The sequence below is a fragment of the Balearica regulorum genome, chromosome 35 (genome assembly GCF_011004875.1).
Source record: "Balearica regulorum gibbericeps isolate bBalReg1 chromosome 35, bBalReg1.pri, whole genome shotgun sequence".
Taxonomy (NCBI): Eukaryota; Metazoa; Chordata; class Aves; order Gruiformes; family Gruidae; genus Balearica; species Balearica regulorum.
In genome coordinates this window covers 418,479-433,469 of record NC_046218.1, presented here as the reverse complement: position 1 = coordinate 433,469, position 14,991 = coordinate 418,479, and the positions used below count along the sequence as shown (strand labels likewise).

The 14,991-nt window shown below is 61.8% G+C and overlaps 2 protein-coding genes across 4 annotated transcripts; both read left to right on the top strand.

The window, feature by feature from the left end:
- The first annotated feature begins 1,538 nt into the window (after positions 1 to 1,538).
- Positions 1,539 to 4,315, top strand: LOC142599113 (synaptonemal complex central element protein 1-like). Its single transcript, XM_075738769.1, has 12 exons — positions 1,539 to 1,554; positions 2,323 to 2,350; positions 2,453 to 2,524; positions 2,603 to 2,677; positions 2,791 to 2,838; positions 3,068 to 3,122; positions 3,351 to 3,440; positions 3,538 to 3,601; positions 3,729 to 3,795; positions 3,910 to 3,964; positions 4,065 to 4,154; positions 4,245 to 4,315. Exons 2-12 carry the CDS (start codon positions 2,332 to 2,334, stop codon positions 4,297 to 4,299), a joined length of 690 nt encoding a protein of 229 aa, XP_075594884.1. The 5' UTR covers positions 1,539 to 1,554; positions 2,323 to 2,331; the 3' UTR covers positions 4,300 to 4,315.
- Positions 4,316 to 4,590: 275 nt separating this feature from the next.
- On the top strand, positions 4,591 to 14,480 carry CXXC1 (CXXC finger protein 1). Of its 3 annotated transcripts, none has more exons than XM_075738720.1 (15): positions 4,591 to 4,664; positions 4,766 to 4,863; positions 5,320 to 5,420; positions 5,535 to 5,650; positions 5,794 to 5,949; positions 6,937 to 6,963; positions 7,415 to 7,450; positions 9,469 to 9,576; positions 10,470 to 10,654; positions 11,643 to 11,850; positions 11,933 to 12,043; positions 12,875 to 12,924; positions 13,200 to 13,296; positions 13,473 to 13,625; positions 14,177 to 14,480. In XM_075738720.1, the coding sequence occupies exons 1-15, from the start codon at positions 4,662 to 4,664 to the stop codon at positions 14,315 to 14,317; spliced, it is 1,590 nt and encodes a 529-aa protein (XP_075594835.1). In that variant the 5' UTR covers positions 4,591 to 4,661; the 3' UTR covers positions 14,318 to 14,480. The 3 variants fall into 3 exon arrangements, with proteins under 3 accessions (XP_075594835.1, XP_075594834.1, XP_075594836.1); XM_075738719.1 differs by having other exon boundaries at positions 7,301 to 7,450; XM_075738721.1 differs by lacking the exon at positions 4,766 to 4,863 and having other exon boundaries at positions 4,599 to 4,664; positions 7,301 to 7,450.
- Positions 14,481 to 14,991: the final 511 nt, after the last annotated feature.

Sequence of the window (14,991 nt, the reverse complement as noted above, 5' to 3'; positions counted from 1 at the left end):
GGAAACAGGAGGGGGGAGACTCACCGCGGGGAGGGTGGTGGTAGGTGATGTCATGCGGTGATGATGTCATGGGTGAGGTCACAGGGGTGAGGGCACAAGGGGTGGTGAGAGGGAGGAGGGGGAAGAAAATGGAGGAAACGGGGAGAAAAAATGGAGGGAAAGGGGATGGAAAAGAGGGGGAAGAGGTGACAGAAAGCAGGGGGCCAAAAGGTGACAGAAAATGGAGGGAAAACATGACACAAAATGGGGGGGCAGAGGGGGCAGAAAAATGGAGAGAAAGGTGACAGAAAAGAGGGTGAAAAGGGGACAGAAAATGGAGGCAAACGTGACAGAAAATAGCAGGGAACGTGACAGAAAATATGGGGAAGAAGGCAGGGTAAGAGAGGGAAGAGGGGACAGAAAATGGCGGGCAAAGAGGTGACAAAGTGGAGGGAATGGGGGACAAAATGGTGGGAAGAGGGGAGAGAAAATGGAGGGCAAAAATGTGACAGAAAATGGGGGAGGAGGGTCACAAAAGATGGAAAGAGGGGAGAGAAGGGGGAAGAGGTGATAGAAAATGGAGGTAAAAGGTATAAAGAGAAGAATAAAGGGGACAGAAAAGGGGGGGGAAGGGGACAGAAGACGGCAGGAAAGGTGACAGAAAATGGAGGGAAAACGTGACAGAAAATGAGGGAAAGGGGACAGAAAATGGCAGGAAACGTGACAGAAACTGGAGGACAAAAATGTGACAGAAAATGGGGGAAGAGGGGAGAGAAAAGAGGGGAGAGAGGTGACAAAATCATGGAGGAAGAGGTGAGAAAATGGGAGGAAGAGGGGATGGAAACTGGAGGGCAAAAAGGGGACAGAAATGGAGGGAAAATGTGACAGAAAATGGCGGGCAAAGAGGTGACAAAGTGGAGGGTGACAGAAAAAAGAGGGAAGAAGTGACAGAAAATGGAGGGAAGAGAGGAGAGAAAGGGGGAGAAGAGAGGACAGAAAATGGAGGGGAAAACGGTGACAGAAAACTGAGGGGAAACGTGACAGAAAATGGAGGAAAGGGGGACAGAAAATGGGGAGAAAGCGGAACGGAAAGTGGTGGGAAAAGGTGACACAAAATGGCAGGCAAAGAGGTGACAAAGTGGAGGAGGAAGGGACAGAAAAAAGAGGAAGAATTGACAGAAAATGGAGGGCAAAACCGGGACAAAATGCTGGGAAGAGGGGGGAGAAAATGGAGGGAAAGGGGACAGAAAAGAGGGGGGAGAAGGGACAGAAAATGGAGGGAAGGGGGACAGAAAGGGCTGGAAAAGGGGAGAGAGAAAGGAGGGCAAAAAGGTGATAGAAAATGAAGGGAAAATGTGACAGAAAATGGGGGGAGAGGGGATGGCGGAAGAAAGGGAAGAAGTTACCGAAAACGGAGGGCAAAAAGGGATAAAATGGAAGGGAAAGGGGGGGGGGAGATGTGAGAGAAAATGGAAGGAAGGGGGGGGGGGGCAGAAAAGGCGGGAAGAGATACAGAAAACGGGGGGGAAAGGGAGAGAAGACAGAGGGAAGTGGGACAGAAAAGAGGTGGAAAAGGTGACAGAAACGAGGGGAAAGAGGTGACAGAAACTGGAGGGCAAAAAGGTGGCAAAAAATGGAGGAAAAGGCAGACAGAAGTGAGAGAAAATGGAGGGAAACATAACAGAAAATATGAAGAAGAAGGGAGGGAAAGAGAGGGAAGAGGGGACAGAAAATGGGTGAAAATGTTACAGAAAACGGGGGGGGATAAGGGAGAGAAAATGGCTGGGAAAGAGGCGAAAAAGTGGAAGGAGAAGGTGACAGAAAAAAGGGGGAAGAAGTGACAGAAAATGGAGGGTGAAAAGGGGACAGGAAGGGCTGGAAGAGGGGACAGAAAACAGGGGGAAAAACATGACAGAAAGTGGGGGGAAAAGGGGAAAACGTGACAGAAAATGAAGGAGGGGAAAGAAAAGGAGGGGGAGGTGACAGAAAATGCGAGGGAAACATGACAGAAAATATGGGGAAGAAGGGAGGGAAAGAAAGGGAAGAGGGGACAGAAAATGGTGGGCAAAAAGGGGACAGAAAATGGGGAAAAATGTGACAGAAAATGGGGGGAGAAAGAAGAGAAAATGGCAGGGGAGGAGGTGACAGAAACAAGAAGGAAAAAGTGACAGAACATGGAGGATGAAAATGGGACAAAATGGTGGGAAGAGGGGAGAGAAAATGGGGGGAAAGGGACAGAAAACGGGGGCAAAAACGTGACAGAAAATGGCGGTGCAGCGCAGTGAGAGGGGTGAGGGGCCTGTACGTGGGCGCCGGCTGCCATTGTCCCCCGTGTCCCCTCAGGCTGCGGCGATGGACGGTGACCTGTGCGGTGAGGGGCTGCGGCGGCCGCGCACGTGCGTGTGCATGTGCGTCCGCGCGTGTGCGCACGGGTGTATACGCGTGTCCCCATGGCGTCCGCGTGTCCCCCCAGGCGTCCCCCGCCCCGCCGCCGGCGGCCATCGCCTGGACGCGCTGCTGGGACGCATCCGCACCCTGCAGCGAGGTGAGAAAGCGCCCGCGCGTCGACGCGTTGTCACCACGTGTCGACGCGTTGTCACCGCGCGTCCGTCTGTCCCCGCAGCACGTCAGGCCGCCGCGCGGGAGCTGGCAGAGGCGCAGGGACGCAGCGAGGGGCTGCGGCGGCACCTGGAGCAGCGTGAGTGTGACGCGACTGCGCCACCCCTGTGACATCGCCACGACATCTGTGACGTTGCCGTGATGTCATGGCGCCGCCCCCTGCACACGCGCACACACACACCCCCCCCCCAGTGGAGGAGCGTCAGTCGGCGCTGGAGGGGCTCTGGCAGCAGAAGCAGGGTGAGGCGGTGTGATGAGGTCATGCGATGAGGTCACGCGGTGAGGTCGCGCGGTGAGGTCACGCAGTGAGGTCGCACGGTGAGGTTGCATGGTGGGGTCACGCGGTGAGGTCACGTGAGGTCGCGCGGCGGGGTCACATGGCGGGGTCGTGCGGTGAGGTCACGCAGTGAGGTCACGGCGAGCTCCCAGCGTCCCCTGGGGTGCCAGCTGCCCTCCCCTCCCCCGGCAGAGGCGCTGCGGGTGGCACGGCTGCGCAGGGAGGAGGTGGAGGCCGAAGGTCAAAGGTGAGTGGGAGGGGCCAGTGGCGACCCTGCCCCCACCTGTGCCCACGCCCCGATGACCTCTGACCTCTGACCCCAAATGCCTTTTGACCCCCACCCCCGCGACCCTTCACCCCTCCCAGCCACCCCAGTGACCCCTGACCCCTCTGTGCCCCCTCCACCCACCCCATTGGCCTTGACCTTTGACCCCACGTGACCCTTGACCCCTCCCACTGACCCCTGACCCCGCAGGCGCCGGGGCCTGTGCCTGGGCCGCCAGCAGGACCTGGAGGGGGCGGGGCAGCAGCGGGGACGCCTGCGTCACCTGCGCCGGGGTCACAGGTGGGGCACGCGGCGGGGGTCACGTGATCCAGGAGGGTCACGTGACGCAGGCGGGTCACGTGACACACACCCCCCCCCCCCCCCCCCGTTCCCTCAGGCAGGAGTTCTGGCGTCAGCTCGATGACATCATGGAGGAGCACAAACACCTACGGGAAGCGCACGTGAGTCCCCACACCCCTGCGTGACCCCCCCCCCACCCCCCCCCGCACCCTTGGGTGCCCTTTGGGGTCCCTCCGGTGCCTCCCCCTGGCACCCCTGGGTGCCCCCCCCCCCACCCCGTCCCCGCAGGCCCCGGCCCAGTTGGCAGCTGAACTGGTGCGACTGGAGGAGGCGCGGGAGCAGCTGCTGAGCCAGGGTGAGCCCCCGGGTGCTCCCCGGACCCCTGGGTGCCCCCCCCCCCCGCACCCATGGGTGCCCCCCCCCCCCCCATGGGTGCCCCGCGGGAGGTGCCAGGCCCCGCCCCCTGCAGAGCGCCACCTGCTGGAGGCGGAGGAGCAGCTGGGGCCCGAAGCCCACGTGGCCGCGTGAGTGTAGCTCCGCCCCCCCCCGTTTTGGGTTGATAAGCCCCGCCCACGGCTGCTTGGCTCCGCCCATCCCCTCGGCTGAAACGGCTTGTTCTCGCAGGCGATTGGTGGAGGAGGAGGAGGAGGGGGCGAGGCGGAGGTTGGAGGCGGAGCTTGGTAGACGACAGGCCTGCCAGAGCCGCAGGGATAGGTGGGTGTCCCCGGGGTGGCCAGAGGCCCCGCCCACCGGCGGTCTGGGTCCCTCGTGGCCCCGCCCACTCCGTGTCTCCGCCCCCTTCAGGCTGGTGGAGGAGCTGGAGCGGCTGCAGCGCCCCCTGGAGGCCCCGCCGGAGTGAGGGGAGACAGTGACGGGGTGACGTTATGACGACATAACGTGTCAGCTGCGTCACCTGTGTCCCCCCCCCCCCCCCCGTCAGCCCTCAATAAACGTCACCGACTGCCACCACGGGTCACGTGTCTCTGTGGGGGGTCGGGAGGGAGCCGGTGACGTTTTCCCTCCCCAACATGGCCGCCGCCAAGATGGCCGCCGCCATTTTGAACACCTCCCCCTAACCCTCTCCGTATGGGCGCCGCCATTTTGACGCCCTCCCCTTAACCCGGAACCGGAAGCCTGCCACGCCCCCTCCCTCTACTTCCGCCTGTGCCCGCGGCCAGTCGGCGGTTTTCCGTGAGAGGCGGCGGTCGCGACAAAGGGACGATGGTGAGGGGGACATAGACGCACGCGACACACGCGTGGGTCCCTTTTGAGTGTGTGCGTGTGGGGGAGGGTTGTCTCGGGCTCTGATGTCTTTTCCCCCACAGGACAGCGAGTTCTCGGACGCGGAGGCTGGGCCGGGGGGGGAGGAGAACGCTCCGGTCTATTGCGTGTGTCGGAAACCCGACATTAACTGCTTCATGATGTCAGCGGGGGCGGCTGGGAGCCTGGGGGGGGGGGTGGAGGGGTGTCCTGGGGTGTTAGGGGGGGGGGTAGGGGGGGGGTCTGGGAGCCTTGGGGGGGGGGGGTGGGGGGTGTCCTGGTCCCTTAGGGTGGGGGTAGGGGGGTCTGGGACCCTTGGGGTGGGGGGTGTCCCCAGCTCCTGGGACCCTTAGGGTGGGGGTAGGGGGTGTCCTGGGTGTTAGGGTGCGGTTAGGGGGGGTCTGGGACCCTTAGGGTGGGGGTTGAGGGGTCTGGGAGCCTTAGGGTGGGGGGTGAGGGGTGTCCCCAGCTCCTGGACCCTTAGGGTGGGGGTAGGGGGTGTCCTGGTCCCTTAGGGTGGGGGTTGGGGGGTCTCTGGGACCCTTAGGGCAGGAGTTGGGGTGTCCCAGGCTCCCAACACCCCAAATCAAGGTGTTTCCCCCCCACTCCCACCCCGCAGCGGTTGCGACAACTGCAACGAGTGGTTCCACGGCGATTGCATCAACATCACCGAGAAGATGGCCAAGGCCATCCGGGAGTGGTACTGCCTGCAGTGCCGTGGTGAGCCCTGCGCGTGTGCGCGTCCCCCCCCCTTTATTTTGGGGGGTTCAGGGGATTTCTCCGGACACCAGGATCCCCCTGACACCCCCCCACACACACACACTACGCCCTCAGAGAAAGATCCCACCCTGGAAATTCGTTACCGGCACAAAAAATGGCGGGAAAAGGAACGGGAACATGAGAGCGTTAAAGCTCAAGAGCTGGCGCTGGAGCAGGGACGGGCCGCCAAGGTGGGAAACGGGTATCGGGGTGGCCGTGGGTGCCCCCCCCGAACATCCTGGGTGCCCCCCCGAACATCCTGGGTGCCCTCCCCCTCCTCCCGCCTGGAATTTCTCGGGTATTTTCTTTGTTTGTTCGTTCTCCCCTCGCGTAGATCAAGCGGTCGGCACGTATGTGCGGGGAGTGCGAAGCGTGTCGGCGCCCCGAGGATTGCGGGCAGTGCGATTTCTGTCGCGACATGAAAAAATTCGGGGGCCCCAACAAGATCAGGCAGAAGTGTCGGCTGCGGCAGTGCCAGTTGCGCGCTCGGGTGAGTGGCGTGTCCTTAGCGTGTCCTTAGCCTGTCCTCAGTGCGTTACTAGCACGTTCCTAGCACGTTATTGGCGGATTATGCTGGGGTTAGGGAGTGCTTGGGGTGTCCGTAGCATGTGCTTGGAGTGAGCTTAGCGTGGCCTTAGCATGTGTTTAGTCTGTCCTTAGCGTGTCCCTGGCATGGCCGTAGTTCGGCGCTGGCATGTGCTTGGTGTGGGGTTAGCGTGTGCTTAGTGTGGCCTTAGCGTGGGGTTCGAGTGCTTCGTGTGTCCTTAACGTATGTTTGGAGTGAGTTTAGTGTGTCATTGGCATGTGTTTGGTGTGTCATTAGCGTGTGTTTAGCGTGTCCTTGGCATGGCTGTAGCTTGCGGTTAGCATGGACTTGGCGTGCCCTTAGCGTGGCCTCCGTGTGGTCTTGGTGTGGGGTTTGAGTGCTTCGCATGTGCTGGGAGGGAGCTTAGTGTGTGCTTAGTGTGTTCGTAACATGTCTTTAGCGTGTGCTTGGTGTGGCCGTAGTTTGGTGTCAGCGTGCGCTTGGCGTGGGGTTAGCGTGTGCTTGGCATTGCCTTGGTGTGGGGTTCGAGCGCTTCGCATGTCCTTAGCATGTCCTTAGCTTTTGCCCTGCTTTGGGGGGGTTGCGTGTCCCTGGGAGGTTGGTGGCGGTTGCGGGGTGTCCCCGACGTGTCCCCAAACACGTCCCTGACGTGTCACCTCGTCCCCGTGTCCCTGGCGTGTCACATCCGTGACCTATCCCCGACACATCCCGTGTCCCCTCACGTCCCCCCCGTGTCCCCGACACATCCCCGTGTCCCCTCACGTCCCCCCCGTGTCCCCGACACATCCCCGTGTCCCCTCACGTCCCCCCCGTGTCCCCGACACATCCCCGTGTCCCCTCATGTCCCTGACATCTCCAACATGTCCCCGTGTCACCCCGTGTCTCTGGCATGTCCTTAACATGTCCTTGGCGTGTCCTTCCCCCCCCCAGGAGTCCTACAAGTACTTCCCCACCTCGGTGAGTCACCCAGACCCCTGGGTCCCTTTTGGGTGGGGGTGAGGGGGGCACCCAGACCCCTGGGTCTCCTCTGGGTGGGGGCACCCAGACCCCCGGGTCCCCTTTGGGTGGGTGCGGGGGGACACTCAGACCCCAGGATCCCCTTTGGGTGGGGGCACCCAGACCCCCGGGTCCTTCTGGGTGGGGTTGGGGGGGTTCCCTGGGTGCCCCCCCAGAGCGGGGGGGGGCGGGGGGGGGATGTTTTTCCTTCTCCTGGCTTTTCGGGTGCCCTTCGGGTGGGGGTAGGGGTGGGGGGGTGGGTGTCGGCAGTTTGGGTGGGCGCTTACCCCCCCCCCAGCTGGCGAGGGGGCGCGAGGGGGAGCTGGAGCTGCTGAAGGAGCAGCTGGGGGCGACGGGGCCCCCCGAGAACCTCTCGGACGAGGAGCTGCCCCTCGACCCCCGGCTCTACCAGGAGCTCTGCGCCGGAGCCTTCGACGAGCACGGTTTGGTGAGTAACGCCCCAAATTTACACCCGCCCCCCCACTTCCGCGGCACCCCGAAACCCCTCCTACCTTCTAGGAACCCCAAATCCCCCCAGAGTAACCCCAAAATGGCACTAAATACCCCCCCGGGAGCCCTGGATTCCACCAAAATCACCCCAAATTCTGCTCCCAGGATCTTAAATCCTCCTAGAATATCCCCTAAATGCCCCAAATTATGTGGTGGGGACCCCAAATCCCCCCAGATTGCCTCAAAATGTCCCTATGTGCGCCCCGGGGAACTCAGATTTCTCTAAAATTACCCCAAAACGGCTCCGGGTTCTGATTTGCAGACCTCAAATCATCCTGAATCGCCCCCAAATTCACCCCGGGGACTCCAAATCTCACCAGATTTTCTCTAAAATAATGATAATTTGTTCCTGGGACCCCAAATTCCCGCAGAATGACCCCAAAATGCCCCAAATTTTGAGGTGGGGACTCCAAATTCCCTCAAAATGGCCCCCAAATGCCCCAAATTTTGTGTTGGGGACCCCAAATCCCCCCCAAATTGCCCCAAAATGAACTTCAGGAACCCCAAATCCACCCAGAATTGCCCCAAAATGTCCATGATTTGCTCTGCGAACCCCCAGTCCCCCTGGAATCACCCCAAAATATCTCAAATTCTTCCTTGGGAGACCCCAAATATCCCTAAAATGCCCCAAATTTTGCCTTGGGGACCCAAAATTGTCCTGAAATGCCCTAAAATGTAATTTAGAGACCCCAAATTTTCCCAAATCGCCCCAAAATTCACTCTAGGGATCCTAGATTTCCCCCAAATACCCCAAATTCTGCTTTGGGGACCCCAAATCGCCTCAAATCACCCCAAAACCCCACCCCGGGGACCTCAAATTTCTCCAAATTTCTCCAAAATTCCTCAAAATTTTCCTTGGAGACCCCCAAATTCCCCAGAATTTCCCCAAAATTCACCCTCGGGGAGCCCAAATCGCCCCCAAACCCACCCATTGCCCCCGTCATGGCTCGTACACACGTGTCACGGCATGTTTCCCCATGCCGTGGCGTGTTCCTGCCTGTCACCATCCCCAACCCCTCCGTCGTGTCGCCCTCCCTGTGTTGAGGCGTGTTCTTAGCGTGGCACGGTACCTCGAGGCGTGTTTTTTGCATCTCGCTGCCCATTTTGAAGCATCAGGCACACTGAGGCGTGTTTTTAGCATGTTTAAGTGTGCCTAAGTATGTTTAGGCATGTTGAAGCATGTTTTAAGTGTGTTTAGTCACACCAAGGTGCACTGTAAGCGTGTTCTGGTGTGCTGAGGCATGTTTTAAACATGCTTCGGCATGCCGAGTTGTGTTCTAGGCGTGTTTAGGTGTGCAGAGCTGTGTTTTAAGCATGTTTAGGCGTGCTGAGGTCTGAAGTATGTTCACACATGTCATAGTGTGCTTCAAGCGTGTTTGGGCACACTAGGGCATGTTTTAAGCGTGTTCTGGTGTGCTGAGGCATGTTTTAAGCATCTTTAGACACACAAGACTACGTTCTAAGCATGTTTAGGTGTGTGGGAGCGTGTTCTAAGGATGTTTAGGCACAGCAAGGTGTGTTCTAAGCATGTTTAAGCACACTAAGGCATGTTTTAAGTACGTTTAGGCATGTTGAGGCATGTTATAACTGTGTTCACACATGTCAAAGTGTGGTTTAAGCGTGTTTAGGCACACTGTGGCGTGTTTTAAGCGTTTAGGCACACTGTGGGGTGTTTTAAGTATGTTCACACCTGTCAAAGTGTGTTCTAAGCATCTTCAGGCATGCCGAGGCGTGTTCAGGCATGCTGGGGCGTGTTTTTTGCATGTTGTGGCGTGTTTTTACGTACTTTCAGGACATCGGGACGTTTTTAGCGCATCAGGATCTATTTGTCGTCCGTGTCGGGGGGGAGGTTTCTCCACGTCGGGGGGGAGGTTTTACCGTGTCGGGGCATGTCTTGGTGTGTCGAGGCGTGTTTTTGTGGTGCTGAGGCGTGTTCTTGGCATGTTCCCGCCGCAGCCGTGGCTCAGCGACCCCGAGGACGCCCCTTTCCTCGACCCCGTCCTGCGCAAACGCGCCGTCAAGGTCAAACACGTCAAGCGGCGGGAGAAGAAGTCGGACAAAAAGGTGGGGCCAGGCACTGGGAGCTACTGGGAGCCACTGGGAGGGCTGCTGGGAGCTACTGGGAGGCCCTAGGGGTCACTGGGAGTCACGGGGAGGGCTACTGGTGGGCCCTGGGAGGCTCTGGGAGTCACTGGGAGGGTTACTGGAAGGTACTGGTGGGCACTGGGAGTCACTGGGAGGGCTGCTGGGAGGTACTGGTGGGCACTGGGAGTCACTGGGAGGGCTGCTGGGAGCTACTGGGAGGCGCTAGGGGTTACTGGGAGTCATGGGGAGGGCTACTGGTGGGCACTGGGAGGCTCTGGGAGTTACTGGGAGTCACTGGGAGGGTCACTGGAAGGTACTGGTGGGCACTGGGAGCTACTGGGAGTCACTAGAAGGGCTACTGGTGGGCACTGGGAGTCACTGGGAGGGCTGCTGGGAGCTACTGGGAGGTGCTACGGGTTACTGGGAGTCACTGGGAGGGTTACTGGAAGTAACTGGTGGGCATTGGGAGCTACTGGGAGTCACTGGGAGGGCTGCTGGTGGTTACTGGGATGCTCTGGGAGTTACTGGGAGGCCCTGAGGCTTACTGGATCCCTCCTGGGAGTTACTGGGAGGGCTCCTGGGAGATACTGGTGGGGTTCTGGTGGGCCCTGGGAGTTACTGGGAATCACTGGGAGGGCTACTGGTGGGCACTGGGAGCTGCTGGGAAGCCCTGAGTGAGCTTGTGGTGATCCCCGAGGGGCTTACTGGTGCAAACTGGGGCTTACCGGGACCTACGGGGAGCTCCTGAACCTTACTGGGAATCCCCGAATCTTACTGGGACGGTTCCCGGGAGCCAGCAGGAGGGCTCCTGGCGGCAGCCGGTGTCAGAACTGGTGCTTACTGGTGCTTACTGGTTCTTACTGGTGCGGCAGAAGGACGAGCGCTACAAGCGGCACCGGCAGAAGCCGCGGCACCGGGAGCGGAACCGGCACCCCGAGCGCCCCGACGCCCGCGACCCCGCCGGGCTGGGCCAGTGCCTGGGCCCCGGCTGCACCCGCCCCGCGCGGCCGCCCTCCAAGTACTGCAGCGAGGCCTGCGGCGTCAAGCTGGCTGCCAAGTGAGTAGGGACCAGTACAGACCAGTACAAACCAGTGCAAACCAGTACGGAGCGGGTACGGAGCACGGTAGAAAGCAGGTGATGCCCCGGTCACGCGGGTAGCGGGGGGAGGGTGGTGGGGGCCGAGGTGGATGCTGGGTGAGCGTAGACCAGTATGGACCAGCGTAGACCGGTATGGACCAGCGTAGACCAGTATGGACCAGTATAGCCCAGTAGAAACCAGTAGAAGCCAGTACAGACCAGTATAGAGTGGTACAGACTGCGATAGACATGTGTGACACCCTGGTCACGGGGGTAGTGGAGGGAGGATGGTGATGTCAAGCTGGATGCTGGGTGAGTATAGACCAGTATGGACCAGTAGAAACCAGTACAGACCAGTATAGAGTGGTACAGACTGCGATAGACATGTGTGACGCCCCGGTCACAGGGGTAGTGGAGGGAGGATGGTGATGTCAAGCTGGATGCTGGGTGAGTCCAGACCAGTACAGACCAGTAGAAACCAGTATAGACCAGTACAAACCAGTATAGAGTGGTACAGAGCGTAATAGACCTCTGTAATGCCCGAGTCCTTCTAGTAGCGCAGGGAGGATGGTGGTGTCGAGGTGGACGCCGGGTGAGTACAGACCAGTATAGACCAGTACAAACCAGTAGAGACCCAAACCAGTATAGACCAGTACAGACCAGTACAGAGTATAATAGACCCGTATGATGCCCCGTTCATCCAAGTACTGGAGGGAGGATGGTGGGTGCTGGGTGAGCAGAGACCAGTATGGACCAGTAGAGACCAGTATAGAGTGTGATAGACCCGCTGACCCCGCCCCTAGCCCCGCCCACCTGACCCCACCCATTGACCCCACTCTGACTCCACCCCCAACTCATTCAGTGACCCCTGGCCCCGCCCACCCCCTGGCCCCGCCCCTCCTCATCCCCCCTCCAATCCCACCCCTCTGCCTTCCCCTTGACCCCGCCCCTTTCCCCGCCCCCCCAGCCGGATCTACGAGATCCTTCCGCAGCGGATCCAGCAGTGGCAGCAGAGCCCCTGCGTGGCGGAAGAACACGGGAAGCGGCTGCTGGAGCGGATCCGGCGGGAGCAGCACCAGGCCCGTCTCCGCCTCCAGGAGATGGAGCGACGCTTCCACGAGCTCGAGGGCCTCATCGCTCGCGCCAAGGGCCACCCGCCCCGCGAGGACGAGGAGGTGGGTGCTCCCCCCCCCGCCACTCACGGGTGCCCCCCCACCCATGGGTGCCCCCCACCCACCCACCCCTGTCTCCCGCCAGAGCACGGAGGGTGACAGCGAGGACACCGACCTCCAGATCTTCTGCGTCTCCTGCGGCCACCCCATCAACCCCAAGGTGGCCCTGCGCCACATGGAGCGCTGCTACGCCAAGGTGCCGCCCCTATGGCACCCTATAGGGGCTGCGGGCACCCTGGGGGAGCCTATAGGAACCTATGGGAACCTATGGGAACCCCCGGGCTGTGGCCAGGCGCCCCCCCCCAGGTCCTCTCAGCGCCGTGGGGATCCGGTTCCTGGGATCTATAGGGGGTATAGGGGCTCCCCCGGGTCTATAGGGGCCGTATGGATCTTGTTCTGGGGATGTATAGGGGGTATAGGGGCTCCCCCGGGTCTATAGGGGCCGTATGGATCTTGTTCTGGGGACGTATAGGGGGTATAGGGGCTCCCCCGGGTCTATAGGGGCCATAGGGACTCTGGGTTAGGGCGCTATAAGGGATATAGGGGCTCACGGGGGGGTATAGGGGCTATACGGAACCCACTGCACAGGTCTATAGGGGGTGTAGGGGCTCCCCTGGGTTCTATAGGGGACCCAGGGGCTCCCCTGGGATCCCCAGGAGCCACACAGATCCTGCTCTTGGGCCCTATAGGGGCTGTGGGACGTATAGAACCTGAGGGCAGCGTTTCTGGGGCTATAGGGGCCAGAGGGACCAGGCTGGGGGTCTGTAGGGGTCTGGGGGGGGGTCTGTAGGGTGCAGGGGGGGGCTGGGGGGGGGCTGGGGGGGGTCTGTAGGGTGCAGGGGGGGTCTGGGGGGGGCTGGGGGGGGTCTGTAGGGTGCAGGGGGGGGTCTGTAGGGTGCAGGGGGGGGGTCTGTAGGGTGCAGGGGGGGGTCTGTAGGGGGGTCTGTAGGGGGCTGGGGGTTGTCGACCCTCGTGCCCCGCGCTGACCCCGCGCTGACCCCACGCTGACCCCGCCTGCCCCCGGCAGTACGAGAGCCAGACGTCCTTCGGGTCCATGTACCCCACCCGCATCGAGGGGTGAGCAGGGGGCGGGGCCTGGGCAGGGGGCGGGGCCTGGGCAGGGGGCGGGGCCTGGAGGGGCAGGGCTTGGGTGAGGGGCGGGGCCTGGGCAGGGGGCGGGGCTTGGGTGGGTGGGGCAGCACTCAACTACTTGGCAGAGGCCGGGGGGGGGGGGGGGGAACCCGGATTCTGGATTTTTTGGGGGGTGTTGGGTGCTTTGGGGGGGGGGCACCCAGGGAAAAACCCGGGGGTGTGTCCCCCTTGGCCACGCCCCCCCCTTTGGCCCCGCCCAGCGCCACCCGCCTCTTCTGCGACGTCTACAACCCCCAGAGCAAAACCTACTGCAAGAGGCTGCAGGTGCTCTGCCCCGAGCACTCCCGCGACCCCAAGGTCAGCGGCACCCATGGGTGCTGCCCGGGGGGGAGGGGCCAGGGAGGGAGTGGGAGGGGCTTAAGGGCAGGGGCGGGGCCTGGAGGGCCACTCCCCCGGTTCCCCCACCCCATGGGGGATGTGACGCCCCCCCCCCCCGCGGGTGATGGGGGATGTGACGTCACCCCCCCCCCCAGGTGCCGGCGGACGAGGTGTGCGGCTGTCCCCTGGTGCGGGACGTCTTCGAGCTGACGGGGGATTTCTGCCGCGTGCCCAAGCGCAAGTGTCACCGTCACTACTGCTGGGAGAAGCTGCGGCGCGCCGAGGTCGACCTGGAGCGCGTCCGCGTGGTGCGTGATGACCTCACGGGGGGCGGTGACGTCACCTGGTGGGGGGTGCGCTGAGGGGTCCCCAGTGGGCCCTGGAGGGGACTTGGGGGTGTTTTGGGGAGCCAGGGGTGGCCCCAGGGGGGTCCCCATGTCCCCAGTGATGTCCCCAAGGGTGGCCCCACATCCCCAAGGGTGGCCCCATGTCCCCAGGGGGGTCCCGATGTCCTCAGCGATGTCCCCAAGGGTGTCCCCGTGTCCCCAGGGATGTCCCCATCGGTGTCCCCATGTCCCTGGTGGTGTCCCCAGGGATGTCCCCATCAGCGTCCCCATGTCCCTGGTGGTGTCCCCAGGGATGTCCCCATCAGCGTCCCCATGTCCCTGGTGGTGTCCCCAAGGGTGTCCCCATGTCCCCGAGGGTGTCCCAGGCTCCCCCAGAGCCTCCTCCTGTCCCCAGTGCCATCCCCACGGGTGTCCCCATGTCCCCAGGGCTGTCCCTATCCCCGTGTCCCCCAATGTCCCCGTGTCTCCCCGTGTCCCCCAATGTCCCCGTGTCCCCTGACGCCCCCCCGCAGTGGTACAAGCTGGACGAGCTGTTCGAGCAGGAGCGCAACGTGCGGGCGGCCATGACGAACCGCGCGGGGCTGCTGGCCCTAATGCTGCACCAAACCATCCAGCACGACCCGCTCACCACCGACCTGCGCACCGACCGCTGACGCCCAGGGCTGCCCCCCGCCCTTGGGTGCCCACCCGGACCCATGGGTGCCCCCCCCCGACCCCTGGGTGCCCACCCGGATCCCCCCAAAGTGCTGCCTCCCCCCCCCCAATGTCATGTGTTGTTCTCCCCCCCCCCCCCCCCCAATAAAATGGGTGTCACTGGATCGATGTGGGGGTGCTATGGGGCTGGAAGGGGGGCTGTGGGGCTGGGCAGGTTTCTATAGGGCCAGGGGGTCACTATGGGGATGGGGGGATCTATGGGGCTGGAGGGGATCTATAGGGCTGGGGGGGAGGGTTCTATGGGGCTGGGGGGGGGCTATAGGGCTGGGGGGGTCACCATAGGACTGGAGGAGTTTCTGTAGGGCCAAGGGGTTCCTATAGGATCAGGGGGTCACTATAGGGCTGGGAGCTTTCTATAGGGCTGGGAGGCTCCTGTAGGGTTTGGGGGAGGGGGTCTGTGGGGCTGGAGGGCGTTCCTATAGGGCTGGGGGGGGTCTATAGGGACAAGGGGTTCTTATAGTGCTGGGGAGGGTTCCTGTAGGGCCAAGCAGTTCCTATAGGGCTGGGGGGGTCTCTATAGGGCCAGGGGGTTACTATAGGGTTTGCGAGGGGGGAGTCCTATGGGTGTGGGGGGAGTGTGTAAGGTCCAGGGGTCTCTATGGGGTTTGGGGGG